The sequence below is a fragment of the Xiphophorus hellerii genome, chromosome 22 (genome assembly GCF_003331165.1).
Source record: "Xiphophorus hellerii strain 12219 chromosome 22, Xiphophorus_hellerii-4.1, whole genome shotgun sequence".
NCBI lineage: Eukaryota > Metazoa > Chordata > Actinopteri > Cyprinodontiformes > Poeciliidae > Xiphophorus > Xiphophorus hellerii.
Window position 1 is genome coordinate 2,333,293 of NC_045693.1, and position 15,975 is coordinate 2,349,267.

The 15,975-nt window shown below is 38.9% G+C and overlaps 1 protein-coding gene across 4 annotated transcripts; it reads right to left on the minus strand.

Moving 5' to 3' along the window:
- Window positions 1–1,021: 1,021 nt before the first annotated feature.
- Window positions 1,022–14,503, minus strand: LOC116712761 (NLR family CARD domain-containing protein 3-like). Of its 4 annotated transcripts, none has more exons than XM_032552591.1 (11): window positions 14,415–14,503; window positions 12,585–12,701; window positions 12,083–12,199; window positions 11,581–11,697; window positions 8,104–8,182; window positions 7,738–7,963; window positions 5,764–7,606; window positions 5,007–5,180; window positions 4,183–4,356; window positions 2,463–2,509; window positions 1,022–2,334 (listed from the first exon to the last, which is right to left on the minus strand). In XM_032552591.1, the coding sequence occupies exons 1-11, from the start codon at window positions 14,423–14,425 to the stop codon at window positions 1,808–1,810; spliced, it is 3,432 nt and encodes a 1,143-aa protein (XP_032408482.1). In that variant the 5' UTR covers window positions 14,426–14,503; the 3' UTR covers window positions 1,022–1,807. The 4 variants fall into 4 exon arrangements, with proteins under 4 accessions (XP_032408482.1, XP_032408483.1, XP_032408484.1 ...); XM_032552592.1 differs by lacking the exon at window positions 14,415–14,503 and adding an exon at window positions 13,685–13,773; XM_032552593.1 differs by lacking the exon at window positions 12,083–12,199 and having other exon boundaries at window positions 14,415–14,502.
- Between the last annotated feature and the right edge of the window lie 1,472 nt (window positions 14,504–15,975).

Sequence of the window (15,975 nt, forward strand, 5' to 3'; positions counted from 1 at the left end):
GAGGAGAAGAAAAAACCTCATTAAAGACGTTGGACTGCAAATCCCTCCGTCAGATGGAGAAGTCAAACGTTGTTATGCATGAATAAACATTGACTATGTTGGTTTGGGGTAAATTTCTTCATCAGTTTGTCTGTCATGGAGATTATTAAGGGAAAAAAATCCTAAATTTCCTTCAGATTGAGGGGAGGATACATACATTAGCAATTTTCTCTTTATCAGGAAATTATTTAGTGGTAGAATTTGGGTTATTGTGACTTTTAACTGTTTGGTTGGATTAGGCTTAAAATTTGCAAATCCTCCATTTTCTATATTACAGCAGTGTGACCTCTTTCCAGGTTCTTGTAAACTCACATGTAGGATTTCTCTCTTGGAATGTTAAACAGGTTTTTATGTCCCTCTGAGGCCTGTTGCATAATCCTGATGTAAACAAAATGTGATGATATCAAATCAAATCAAATTTTATTTGTATAGCACATTTCAGCAGCAAGGCATTTCAAAGTGCTTTACATCATTACAAACACAGAAACACAAAGCAACATAGAATCAACAATCAAAACACAGCATTAAGTAAAGTAGATATAACTATGAAAAATGCATAAAATAAAATCTAGACCCACAGCTTCTAGTTTGCTTTACATGGAATAAAGAGCTTAACGTTTTCTCTTTTAATTTGTTCTTACAACATGTATTCAGTTAATCTGTAGCATGAAGAAGTTTAGCTTTAACTTCTGTTATGCACTTCATGCTCAGTATGTTTATATCAATCAATCAATCAATCAATCAATCAAATTTTATTTGTATAGCACATTTCAGCAGCAAGGCATTTCAAAGTGCTTTACATCATATCAAACACAGAAACACAATGCAACATAGAATCAACAATCAAAACACAGCACTAAGTCAAGTTCCATCAATAAATTTGTAATTGATTACATTTCAAATACAATCCTAAACAGATGGGTTTTTAGTCGAGTTTGCATCCATAAAATGTTTACCTGTTACACTCCTACTGTGTTATATGGAACAAAATACCTTTCTATGTGTGCAAGCACTTGTGATTGTGTATATTTATGGTATATGTACATGAACTTGTTTGTTTAAAGACTTTTTGAGTTGTATAAATTCACGCAGTAATCATGAAAATATTGATGTTAAGAATGATAGGAAGGAGAATGAAAATGATTAAATAAGTTTTATTCACACCCATTTTTCCCAAGCTTTTTTCCTGTAATAAATGAAATAGTCTTTTGTCATTTACTTTCTATTTATGTCTGTTATAAAAAATTTGTTTGATGATTTGGAACATTTAAGTTAGACAGAAAAGTTAGAGAATAAGAAATCTGGATTGAAGTTAATTTTCATAGCACTGCACATATATTCATGATGCCCTATAGATAAGAACAGAGAGCATCAGAAGTCAACATCTTACAGTAAAACACAAGTGGGAACACAGATCATTTTTAACAATACAGAACAAGTGAAGTCCAAGACTGGAGTAAAAGAGAACTGTTTATGTAAAATGTAGTTTACAGATATATAATTCTGATCCGCATAACAAAAATAAATAACCATATAGTATTTTCATTTATAAACCATCCTGACAGCATTTTAAGCATGATCATAAGTTGTCAAGTTCTTAATTTGTTATCAGTCTACAGTTAGCCTTAAGAATTGGCTGTGGAAGGCGTATCACTCGTTTGGACCTCAAAACCTAAATATGTCACAACCGCAGTAACTTGACTTGAAAACAAATGAACAATTTATATGTCAACCATAAAGTATGGTATGGAAGGCAAGAAATTAATACTCAACACAGGAACACTGAGGAACCCGGTAGGACTGTAAATCCAGGATACAAGGTATCAGTGAATGTGGTGTTGAAGGTGTGGAGGTGGATTAGAGAGTCAGAGGAAACTCTGTAAAAGGACAGACTGCCAGCAGGACAGTCCACATACACTGCTACTCTGTTAGAAACAGTGGAAAAAGAGGATGATGAAAGGAGCTTCCTGTTCTTATAATGACTGACAGTGTAACCGTCGTCAGAGCAGCTCAAACTCCAGGAATCATCACTCTTTGCACACACAGAGTCATTAGTAAGTCCTCTCCTACGGATTCCTCTATAAGTTACTGATATCTCTATTTTTCCTCTCCACTCAACCTCCCAATAACAGCGATCACTGATAACATTTCTACACAGCAGCTGAGGAATATTTCTTCTGTCTAGATAATCAGTATCTGAGTGAGCCTTCTGCATATCTGTCACCTTCCTGTCGTTGTTTGAAAGTTGGAAGTTTTGGTTTATTGTGTCTCGGTCAAATGTCAGCTGACATGAATCTGATGGAGAGAAAAAACAATCTGAGTACAGTTACTGGTTTATTGACACTTTGATATATCACAAACAATGAATGTGGTTGTGTATGAGTTGCTTTTATGTCATGAATCAATAACAGAAACAAACTTACACCTCCATGGACCTGGTTTTAAATATCGGTTACCAGCAGGCTCCACCCTGAAAGAGAAAAGGATGAATAAGCATAAGTCTCTTTCAACATGCAAACATGGTCATTATATGGCTCTCATAAAAAATGCTCTAGTTCCTTTTCTTGTTCATGTATATGTAAAGCACAAATATGATGCAGTGAGAGTTCAAGGACAATTGTTATTCACAGCTAAGCTGTATAATCATATAAGTATAGTCATGGTCTCAGAAAAAGCTAAAACATAGCAGATTATGTTTGCTATAGTTTGCTGTAACACAAATTATGAAAATTTGTGTTACTGAGTCAGAGTAAATTCCTCTGAATCACAGTAAAATACATTTTTAAATAACTAAAATCACATTACTCACAGTGAAAATCTACATGTGAATAATGCAAAACTAACCCAATTAATCTATGAATTATTAGATTATGCTGCAATAACTTTTTTATTTACTTATTTCGAACATGATAGAAAGCATGATAGACTCATGGCCTATTTTCAGATGGACCCTCATTATTAATTCAAATAAAAAAATAAAAAAATGAACATAGGTTGATTAATTTTCCATTTATCATGTCTAAATATATACATCCATACATCCATACCCACACACACTCATATGCGTTAGCCTCAATTTACTCTCACCCATATTTCTATATCTTGTGAAAATGACCTACTTATATTTCCTTTTAAATTGCATTGAATTTTGACTTTGTTTTAACTCCTCATTTAACTTGTTCCATAATTTTACACTATGAATTGACATACAAACTCAGCTTAGCTTAAGTTTGTCATATAAAAAGCAATTGACTAATGTACCAGTTTCTCCTTGTTTCTGCCCTTGGTGTAAAGCCAAAAGATGTACTTGAAATATCTCTGCACAGAAAAAAATTTAATCCTTTATTTAAAGCCAAAAAAGATGTTCGACACAATGTAGGTCTAAATATATTTTCTGTCCAATGGGAAAGTACTAACGTATTTTTCGGACTATAAGCCGCTGTTTTTCCCCCATGTGTTGAACCAAGCCGCTCAGAGCCTGGTGCGGCTTTTCTGTGTATTTTTCTTCAGCTGCCACGGGGCTCTTTAGCAGGAAGTGAATAATTGGAAGTCAAAATTGAAAATCAAAGAAAAAAGTGCTGATTTTTATTTAGAACAAGCATGTGCTAGCAGCAGGCATGATGGAGAAATGATTTTAAACTCATACCCCTTCATCATGCAAACAACACGGAGAAGTTTATATGATGCCGCTTTTAAGTTGAAGGCTATCAATCTGGAAGTACAGATCGATAGCTGCTGCACATAAGCTCGGCGTGAACGAATTCATGGTTCGGAGTTGGAGACGCAGGGCTGCGTCCTTAATAGCAGATTTATTAAGGACGCAGCCCTTCTGTGAGTCCTTGTGGAAAACCGAGAGCGGTGGAGATATCAGCGGCTTTTAGCCCGGTGTGGCTTATATGTGTACATTTGCAGTTTTTTCAAAAAACTTTGTGGGTGCGGCTTTTTGTGGGTGTGTCCATAGTCCAGAAAATACAGCACTCCTGGAGACTGTGAGCTTTTCTGTTTTTGTAGCGGCAGAAAAAAAAGCTACTGTATGTGTAACTATTACTGTCAATATTTTATCCAACATAAAAGAAAAAATACTTCAGTGACAAGAAGAACAAGCCTGTCATCTTCAGCGGTATGGCTAAGGTTTTGCCATACCTTAGCATTTCAAGTCTCCAATGTGGATCTCTCAGTCCAGCCGAAAGCATATTCACTCCTGAGTCACCTGGGTGATTGTAGCTCAAATCCAACTCTTGAAGATGATGGGGGTTTGATTTGAGTGCTGATACCAGAGAAGCACAGCCATCTTCTGTGATCAGGCAGCCTGACAAGCTGCAATAACAGAAATCAACAAACATGATTTAATATTCTGGTACTCTATATTGCAAAAGTATTGATACTCTATATAGTGAAGGTTGGGTTGATTTTTGAGAGAGAAAGTCTAAAAAACTCTACACTTGATTTTTTTATGTTGTTGACAAAATCTATCCTTTATGTTCATCGGCAGAGTTCTATTTTCTAAAACTCTAAAATCTATTAGTGTTTTTTTTTTTTTATTTCACACTATTCATACACTGTTTAAGAAGACAATATACTGTAAAACAATGACACCTCACAAGTTCATTTTTATAATTTTCTGCAGAAATGAGTGAAAAAGCGCTGAGAATTCATGAGAATTTTTTGGAATATTTTATACTTTTAAAAAAAAGACAGACATTTTGAGGCTTGAGTGTTTAAAGGGTTATCTTAAGACACACATTTAAAAATTAAGTAAAACTGTGGTTTGAATTTTTTGAAGCAACAAGCAGGGCAAAGAAGTTCACTTAAAGTTCCAGCATGTAAATACCATTTACATCCCATGTAAATGGTATTTACACAACGTGTATAACATTTATGTAGAATATATAAATGTTATGTATTATACATAGAGAAATCCATTATGAACAAGCTTAGGAAGTCAGATCCTGGTTTCTGATACTTACGTTAGTTTCTCTAGTTTGCAGTATGGACTCTTTAGTCCATCAGATAGAAGCTTCACTCCTGAATCCTTCAAACTATTGTTTTTCAGGTCCAGTTCTTTAAGACTTGAAGACTGGGACCTGAGAACTGAGGACAGAGCTTCACAGCTTCTCTCTGAAAGGTTGCAGTTACTCAGTCTGAAGAATGACAATAAAAAGGTAGTAAGACTGATGTTTAATCAATGAATTAACTTTTGCCTAGACTAGTTGATTCAAAATAAAAATAAAATTAAATTAGCATAGTGCTTCACATTTAGAATTATGAATGAAGTAAACAGTTTGGTTAAGTAAAATTTTTAGTCATCTCTTTTCCAATGATGTCTTGGAGTTATTGCCAAAAAGTGTGTGTAAAGTAGTTTTTTCCCAACCAACATTATGTTTTCAAATAGGCATGCCACTTAAAGCACTCCATATAAAACCTTCTAAAGTGAAGCTGCATGTAAACCTTCATGGGCTGAAGGTTCTCCATCTAACAACACAATGTCCCTAAGCACACAGCTAAATAACAAAGGAGTGACTTTGGAACAACTTTTGCCCAGCTACTAAAGAATGGCTGGATCTTTATATCAATGTGAATCTTTTGATTTAAATACCAATTTCAAAGCTTACAACAGTGACTATATTAAAGTTCAATTAAATATGTTTTAATATCCTCCTGATTAAATATAAATAGTCAAACTTATTTCAACAGATAAACAAAAAACCGCCCATGGTTGCTTACAGAGCTTTGTTGGAGGCTTTAACCACTGGCAGCAGCCTCAGAAAAACCTCCTCTGAAGCAGAGTATTTCTTCAGATCAAACACATCCAGATCTTCTCCTGATGACAACAAAATGAAACCCAGAGCTGACCACTGAGCAGGAGACAGTTTGTCTGTTGAGAGACTTCCTGAACTCAGAGACTGTTGGATCTCCTCCACTAGAGAACGATCATTCAGTTCATTCAGACAGTGGAACAGATTGATGCTTTTCTCTGCAGACACATTCTCATTGATCTTCTCCTTGATATATTGAACTATTTTCTGATTGGTCTGAGAGCTACTTCCTGTCTGTACAAGCAGACCTTGTAAAAGTCTCTGATTGCTCTGAGAACCACTTCCTGTCTGTGTAAACAGACCTTTAAGGAGTCTCTGACTGGTCTGCAGTGAAAGTCCCAGCAGAAAACGGAGCAGCAGGTCCAGGTGTCCATTTGAACTATGTAAGGCCCGGTCAACAGCATTCTGGTGTAGAGATATTATTTTTGATTTGTGAAACAATGTAGGGATAGCTGATTGTTTTTCTTCCATCAGGTTGACACCAGAGTTGATGAAGGTCAGATGGACATGAAGAGCAGCCAGAAACTCCTGAACACTCAGATGGACGAAGCAGAACACCTTGTCCTGGTACAGCCCTCTCTCCTCTCTAAAGATCTGTGTGAACACTCCTGAGTACACTGAGGCTGCTCTGATATCGATGCCACACTCTGTCAGGTCTGATTCATAGAAGATCAGGTTTCCTTTCTGCAGCTGATCAAAGGCCAGTTTTCCCAGAGACTCAATCATCTTCCTGCTCTCTGGACTCCAGTGTGGATCTTTTTCTGCTCCTTCATCATACTTGACCTTCTTCACTTTGGTCTGAACCACCAGGAAGTGGATGTACATCTCAGTCAGGGTGCTAGGCAGCTCTCCTCCCTCTCTGATCTCCAGCACATCCTTTAGAACTGTAGCAGTGATCCAGCAGAAGACTGGGATGTGGCACATGATGTGGAGGCTTCGTGATGTCTTCATGTGGGAGATGATCCTGCTGGCCTGCTGCTCATCTCTGAATCTCTTCCTGAAGTACTCCTCCTTCTGTGGGTCAGTGAACCCTCTGACCTCTGTTACCATGCCAACACACTGAGGAGGGATCTGTCTGGCTGCTGCAGGTCGTGTGGTTATCCAGAGGAGAGCAGAGGGAAGCAGTTTGCCCCTGATGAGGTTTGTCAGCAGAACATCCACTGAGGTGGACTCTGTAGCATCAGTCAGGATCTCCTTGTTGTGGAAGTCCAGAGGAAGTCGACTCTCATCCAGGCCATCAAAGATGAACAGAACCTGAAAGTGCTCAAAGCTGCAGATTTCTTTGGTTTCGGTAAAGAAGTGATGAATCAGTTCCACCAAGCTGAACTTTTTCTCTTTCAGCACATTCAGTTCTCTGAAAGTGAATGGAAATATGAACTGGATGTTCTGGTGGGCTTTGTCTTCAGCCCAGTCCAGAGTGAACTTCTGTGTTAAGACTGTTTTCCCAATGCCAGCCACTCCCTTTGTCATCACTGTTCTGATTGATTGATCTCTTCCAGGTTGGACTTTAAAGATGTCTTCTTGTCTGATTGTTGTTTCTGGTCTGTGTGGTTTCCTGGATGCTGTTTCAATCTGTCTGACCTCATGTTCATCATTGACTCCTCCAGTCCCTCCCTCTGTGATGTAGAGCTCTGTGTAGATCTGGTTCAGAAGGGTTGGACTTCCTGCTTTAGCGATTCCCTCAAAGACACACTGGAACTTTTTCTTCAGACTGGATTTTAGTTTATGTTGACCAATTGCAGTAAGATGTTCTGAGTGAAAAGACAATTATTTATGGAAACAGTTACTGATGGTCTATTTAATATCTTATTCCACAGACATCAATACTTGATTGAATAAGTGACTGAATTATCAGGTTAAATCTTGGTATAGATTCTCTTACTGCGCTGGAGTCGCTCAACCAGCTCCTCCTGTTTCATCCTTCTCAGGAAGTTTATTGTGATCTTCATCACTGCCTCTCTGCTACTCTTCCTCTGCTCTTCATTCTCACCTTCCAACTCCTCATCATCTCTCTCACACTCTGACCATTCTGGGTCTTCTGGACTCAAAACCTTCTGGATCTTCTTCAACTCATTCGTCACAAAAGTGACAATGTTTTCCTTCAGTAACTGGAACAAAATAATAAATGAAGAACTCAAGCTAAAATCATGCAGCCAATATATCTGTTACTTGTTGCACAGACTGACAGCCCTCTGGTCATGGAGAATACTGTGCAAAGAACGCATGGAAAAGTAGTTGTTGTACAGACCATAAATATGGAGTCCAGCTGTGTTTGATATTGGGGGCCAGATGGACCACTGGGAATCTCTGATATCTTCTGGCTCATTCTGTGGATAAACCATGAAATATCTGCTCACATAGTATCTAGCCACACAGACCTGCACACGCACATTTCACTCACAAACAAATAATAAATGTCCATGAAGGGATATATGTTGGTGAACTGAAACATATGACATTCTGTAGTGCTGAAAGATTACCCATGTTGTTCATATTGCAGATAATATCAACAACATATTATATCATGTTGTTGAAATTATATATATATATATATATATATGTATATATATATATATATATATATATATATATATATATATATATATATATATATATATATATATATATATATATATATATATATAGCGAGACATCGACTCACTGATCCACACCACCAGGATCTACAGCACGGACATTGGGATGTCATTCGGACTAGAGAAGTGTGGTCGGCTGATCACAAAGAGGGGGAAGGTCATCCGCACAGAAGGGGTCTCACTCCCAGAAGGAACAATAGCAGACATAGAGGACAGTTACAAGTACCTAGGTATACCACAAGCAAATGGCAACCTCGATGAGGTCACAAGGAAAGGAGCCACAGCTAAATACCTCCAACGAATAAGGCAAGTCCTGAGAAGCCAGCTCAATGGCAAGAACAAAATCCGCGCAATAAACAGCTATGCCCTCCCAGTAATCACATACCCTGCTGGAATAATTAGCTGGCCAAAGGAGGAGATAAAAGCCACTGATATTAAGACTAGAAAACTACTAACAATGCATGGAGGATTCCATCCCAAATCCAGCACCCTGAGACTGTACACGAGCCGCAAGGAAGGAGGCAGAGGACTAGTGAGTGTGAGAACCACAGTCCAGGACGAAACAACTAAGATCCATAAATACATCAGGGACAAAGCCTCAACAGACAATGTGCTCAGTGAATATCTCAGACAACAGGGAACGGAGGTTGAGGTGCCAGAGATACCATCATGGCAGGACAAGCCCCTACATGGGATGTACCACCAGCAAATAACCCAAGTGGCTGATATCAGTAAATCCTACCAATGGCTGGAAAAAGCTGGACTCAAGGACAGCACAGAGGCCCTCATCCTGGCCGCCCAGGAACAGGCCCTAAACACCAGAGCAATAGAGGCCCAGATATACCACACCAGACAAGACCCAAGGTGTAGGTTGTGCAAGGAGGCCCCTGAGACAGTCCAGCACATAACAGCAGGGTGCAAGATACTGGCAGGGAAAGCGTACATGGAACGACATAACCAAGTTGCAGGCATAGTGTACAGAAACATCTGTGCAGAATATGGACTGGAAACCCCGAGATCAAAGTGGGAAACACCCCCAAAGGTGGCGGAGAACGCCAGAGCTAAGATCCTGTGGGACTTCCAGATCCAGACAGACAAAATGGTAATGGCGAACCAACCAGACATTGTCGTAGTGGATAAACAACAGAGGAAAGCCGTTGTGATAGATGTAGCAATCCCAAGCGACTGCAACATCAGGAAAAAGGAGCACGAGAAACTAGAGAAATACCAGGGCCTCAGAGAAGAACTGGAGAGGGCCTGGAAGGTGAAGACCACAGTGGTGCCTGTGGTCATCGGGGCCCTCGGGGCAGTCACCCCCAAACTGGACCAATGGCTACAACAGATCCCAGGAACAACATCAGACATCTCAGTCCAGAAATGTGCAGTCCTTGGCACAGCCAAGATACTGCGCAGAACCCTCAAGCTCCCAGGCCTCTGGTAGAGGACCCGAGCTCAGAGGATAAGAACCACCCGCGGTGGGTGAGAAGGGAATTTTATTTTATATATACAGTATACACTGCCTGGCCAAAAAAAAGTCGCCACCTGGATTTAACTAAGCAAATAGGTACAAGCCTCCTATTGGATAAGTACTGCATAGGCGATTATCTTTCAGCTGGCAACAAGTTATTTAACCCCAGCTGATGCAATGAGTAACTCCTCATTTCTTAAACAACCATGGCAAAAGACACATCCTGTGGTCGTGGAAAAGACGTTAGTCTGTTTAAGAAGGGTCAAATCATTGGCATGCATCAAGCAGAGAAAACATCTAAGGAGATTGCAGAAACTACTAGAATTGGGTTAAGAACTGTCCAACGCATCATTAAAAACTGGAAGGATGGTGGGGAACCATCGTCTTCCAGGAAGAAATGTGGTCGGAAAAAAATCCTGAATGATCGTGATCGGCGATTACTTAAACGTTTGGTCAAATCAAATCGAAGAAAAACAACAGCAGAACTCAGGAGTATGTTTAATTGTGAACGCAAAAGCATTTCCACATGCACAATGCGAAGGGAACTCAAGGGATTGGGATTGAACAGCTGTGTAGCCATAAGAAAACCTCTAATCAGTAAGGCTAACCAGAAAAAAAGGCTTCAGTTTGCTAGGGAGCATAAAGATTGGACTCTGGAGGAATGGAAGAGGGTCATGTGGTCTGATGAGTCCAGATTTACCCTGTTCCAGAGTGATGGGCGCATCAGGGTAAGAAGAGAGGCAGGTGAAGTGATGCACCCATTATGCCTAGTGCCTACTGTACAAGCCTGTGGGGGCAGTGCTATGATCTGGGGTTGCTGCAGTTGGTCAGGTCTAGGTTCAGCAACATTGTGTGCCCAAAGAATGAGGTCAGCTGACTACCTGAATATACTGAATGACCAGGTTATTCCATCAATGGATTTTGTCTTCCCAAATGGAACGGGCATATTCCAAGATGACAATGCCAGGAATCATCGGGCTCACATTGTCAAAGAGTGGTTCAGGGAGCATGAGACATCATTTTCACACATGGATTGGCCACCACAGAGTCCAGACCTTAACCCCATTGAGAATCTTTGGGATGTGCTGGAGACGGCTTTGTGCAGTGGTCAGACTCTCCCATCATCAATACAAGATCTTGGTGAAAGATTAATGCAACACTGGATGGAAATAAACCTTGTGACTCTGCAGAAGCTTATTGAAACAATGCCACAGCGAATGTGGGCTGTAATCAAAGCTAAAGGCGGTCCAACAAAAATATTAGAGAGTGTGACCATTTTTTGGTGGCGACTTTTTCTTTGGCCGGGCAGTGTATATATATATATATTCAAATTAATGGCTCAAAGTGAAACCACAGGGAAAATGAACTATTGAATGAAATCTAATTTCTACCATAATTTTATTGTTGTTTCCATATCAGTTGAAATAAACATTCCTCTACAATACTCTGCAACAGTGACCCAATCACAGTAAGTAAACAGTAAAGAGTCTTTAATGAAGGCGACTAATCAATGAGGCCCAAACTCAACAAGACCAGAGCTGTTAAACATGAGATAGAAGCATCCAGGACACCTCCAAGAACATCTGTTCTTTCCACCTGGTCAGAATAAAAACATTTCAGGCTGACTCAGTGCTCATAGTTGCAACAGTTAGATACAGCTCACCTCTCTGGTGGTGGAGGTTGATCTGATTTAAAATCCCACCACATATCCCTTGAATCATGGCTTTTGAAGGACAGGTCCCTAAATTCATGCTCGTTTTTAAGTGTGACTTTCTCCATCCTATAGAAAAAAAATAAAAATAAAATAAAATAAAACTGCTCAAAGTAAAACCACAGGGAAAACGAACTTGAATGAAATCAATTTCTATCATAATTTTATTGTTATTTCCATATCAGTTTAAATAAACATTCCTCTACATACTCTGCAACAGTGACCCAATCAGAGTAAGATAAGTTCAGGCCAAATATTTCACTTTAACAAGAGAAAAGTGTTTAATGAAGGCGTCTAATCAATGAGGCCCAAAATCAACAAGACCAGAGCTGTTAAACATGAGATAGAAGCATCCAGGACACCTCCAAGAACATCTGTTCTTTCCACCTGGTCAGAATAAAAACATTTCAGGCTGACTCAGTGTTCATAGTTGCAACAGTTAGATACAGCTCACCTCTCTGGTGGTGGAGGTTGATCTGATTTAAAATCCCACCACATATCCCTTGAATCATGGCTTTTGAAGGACAGGTCCCTCAATTCATACTCGTTTTTAAGTGTGACTTTCTCCATCCTATAGAAAAAAAATAAAAATAAAATAAAATAAAACTGCTCAAAGTGAAACCACAGGGAAAACGAACTTGAATGAAATCAATTTCTATCATAATTTTATTGTTATTTCCATATCAGTTTAAATAAACATTCCTCTACATACTCTGCAACAGTGACCCAATCAGAGTAAGATAAGTTCAGGCCAAATATTTCACTTTAACAAGAGAAAAGTGTTTAATGAAGGCGTCTAATCAATGAGGCCCAAAATCAACAAGACCAGAGCTGTTAAACATGAGATAGAAGCATCCAGGACACCTCCAAGAACATCTGTTCTTTCCACCTGGTCAGAATAAAAACATTTCAGGCTGACTCAGTGTTCATAGTTGCAACAGTTAGATACAGCTCACCTCTCTGGTGGTGGAGGTTGATCTGATTTAAAATCCCACCACATATCCTTTGAATCATGGCTTTTGAAGGACAGGTCCTTGGATTCATTCTCGTTTTTAAGTGTGACTTTCTCTATCCTATAGAAAAAAAAAATTAAAAAAACAGAAAACTTTTATAGTGGATAGGGCTTATCGGTTCAAGAAGCTATGATTAAAACTGCTAAAATATAATTTGTTAGTGTTGCTGTTAAGCGGATGTAAGTTCTTGTTAAACAGAGAAATGGGACAAAGTAAAATTTGCTATTCTGTTTGCAGATACAGAATGCTACACAATAATTGTGCAGAAATGATGCACTACACTAGTGGTCCCCAACCTTTTTAGTGCCGCGGACCTGTCGAGACTTCGCATATTTGCTGCGGACCGGGGGGCAGTTGCTGCTGTTTCTAACTCATTCTGCTGCTTGTGGGCTCAATGTTGACACTCAAGATGTAACCGACAGAATCCAGTTAAAGGATTTTCAAAATAAAAGATCCTCCAGACTCAACACATAAAACGGAAGTATTTAATTATTTCTTGCGCGCCCGGTACCAATTGGTCCGCGGCCCGGGGGTTGGGGACCACTGCACTACACAATTTAAACACAATGTAGCCTCACTTTTTTACATTTCCATAGTGAGGAACAACAGTATCTATTTAAAATGCACAGTGTTGTGTTCACATACTAAATTCATATTGTCATGAGTAGACAGATTCACACAGTGAGTCAATCAAATCCTGTCTAGTAGCCTATACGCTATACCTATACTACATATTGCTTTGTTCAAATTCTTCAGGGGTCTGTTGGTTGAAAAAAGCTGTAAATGTGTTGGAATTTGGTGATTTTTTCCTGTGGGGCTTGCTGAAGCCCACAGCTCTAACCAACAGGCCGCTGTCACTCAGCTGCTTCTGCAACATGGACTTGCTGGCTGGAAGAAACTCTGACACCAGGTTGGGCTGCTCTGTTCAGTCTGGATGAAGCACCAAAGAGGAGCAGCAGCTTCATCACCACGTCTGTTTGGCCCTGATATTGTGTGAACGCTGTGTGAAAAGGGCTGTGGACACTTAGAGATGGTGACCTCACCTCTGACCTTTGCTCTGGCTCTCATCTTCACCACACAGAGTGGTTTTAGAGGGAGGGACTCCCTCCTCTCTGTCCTCACACTGATCCATGCTGCTGAATTCACTTCAGCTCACACACACTTTCTACCTTCACCTGCAGAGGAAACACACATCATTCATCAACTCTGACCATCCTTTACATCATTAGAGCTGGAAAAAGATCAGCTGCTCCTCCTCTGATTGGCTTCTTCTCTGCTTCATGTCAGTGTCAGTTGAATGCAGTCAGAGGAAGCTTTATCAGCTGCTGCACTTCTACTGTCAGTCCATAGATGGAGACATGGAACAAAGTTTTCATTCACTGACACTGATTCACTATGGAAGCTTCAATCCATCACATTGACTCAGTTCAACATTTGAAACCATTTCAGCTGATAGATTAAACAGCAGAGGATCATTGTGGTACAGTACATCAGACTTATTTTTACTGGCTAGTTTTCAGAGAATTATAAATCACAAAATACAAACCAAGACACATTTTAGATCTCAGCTGCTGGGAGGAGAAAAACTGAAGCTAAATCAAATTGAACACCTGAAAAATGAAGAAATTGAGGAACAAACAAAAAGTAAAGGAAGGAAGTTATTAAGATTTGTGCTTAAACCAGAGGTGAACATGTTTTCCAGACATCAGACAGCAGAAACAAACCGGACAGATAGTTAAGACAAAGTTCAATTATAAAACAAAGCAAACTTACAGTTTGTTCATATGGTCCAACGAGTTGAAGTGTGGACCCAACCAACTGTGACAGAGTTTAGCTGCTTCCTGAAATGAATTGGAGCTGCGCATGTAATGGAGGCGGGACAGGTAGGAGGGGTAGCAGGTCAGGTCAGTTAATATCAAAATAAAAAATAGACATCCTGAAGTTTTTCTGAGCACCAAAAACACATGGAAAATAGAATGTCATTGTGAGTTTGAGTAAATATTAATAACAAAGATTAAAAGTTGATATAAAATGGTTCATGATGGAATGATGAAGTGATTAGAGCTTTTGGTTGCTTCTTGCCTCAGTGAACAATACATGCTCTGACTGGTCAGACTGGTCTAACTAGTGAGTCAAAGAAAAAAAATCACGTGATGATGTCTGAAGATATGAACCTTTCACATGATTCCCAGTGTGAACACAAACTAAAATTTTATTTAATTATTTTCCTGATCCAAGTTCAGTTCTGGAAGCGGAACTGATAATCAGCTTTAAGTGGGAACCAACTGGATCTTTTATTAGTGGGGATTTGTCTCCCTCAGGTGGTACAAACATAAACTATTTGATGTCAGTGTAGTAAACCCATGTGACTTTTTTCTTTTTCTAATACTATAAAACCATTTACCTCAGATACGTTAAAAATAAAACATAACCTCTTCCACTTAATATAGTTATAGCAATAATACAAATTAGCATTATATATTTGAAATGAGAAAAATGTAATAATAAACATCATGACACAATAAATGTGTTGTTAAAGGTTGTTAGTCATTTAACAGAAACTAAACAAATTTATGGAAGGAACATTACAGAAAGCAAATCATGAGGTCAATTTGTTTTGAAATAATTTCAGACTAATTTATTAGATGTGACCGTACATTGAAAGCTCCAGCCTGAGGAGTAATAGCATCTTTGTACTATAAGGCTGTCACCAGATATCTAGCACAACCATCTTGTGCCCCTTGCCTCTATATTTAAATTTAAAGTGATCCCAAATTTTACAAAAATAATTAAAACACCACCCCACCTTTGTCTTAGCTAGTTATATATGGCCAGTTAAAGGTTCCAAAGCAACTTTTTCAATGGGAAGAGCAACAGTTTCTCCAAATACCTTGTGTTTTTCAGGTCATCACACTGACCTGACTTTAAGATTAAAAACTCACCTGATTAGAGTTGCTTTTGATTCACAATAACTGGAACATTGATCTGTATATTTGATGTATATTTGCTTCATGATTTTGATTATGGCATTTGACAAAATGCAATGTTTCTTGATGTTTCATAACTTGTTACTGTATTATGGCCTATAGTGTAAAGCACTTTGAACTGCCTTGTTGCTGAAATATGCTATATAAATTAACTTGACTTGACATAAGTTAACCTAGATATCACCAAAAGGGAAATATAAATAAAGACCCCCTTTCCTATATGAAATGTTTTTTATCCCATAATGGGTATTTCATTTTCTTTTGTCCAGTACTGACAGGTTTTAAAGCTTGCCCTAAACAATAACTCATCCCCTGATCCCTTGGACAAGCCAAAGCTGTTTGTAGCC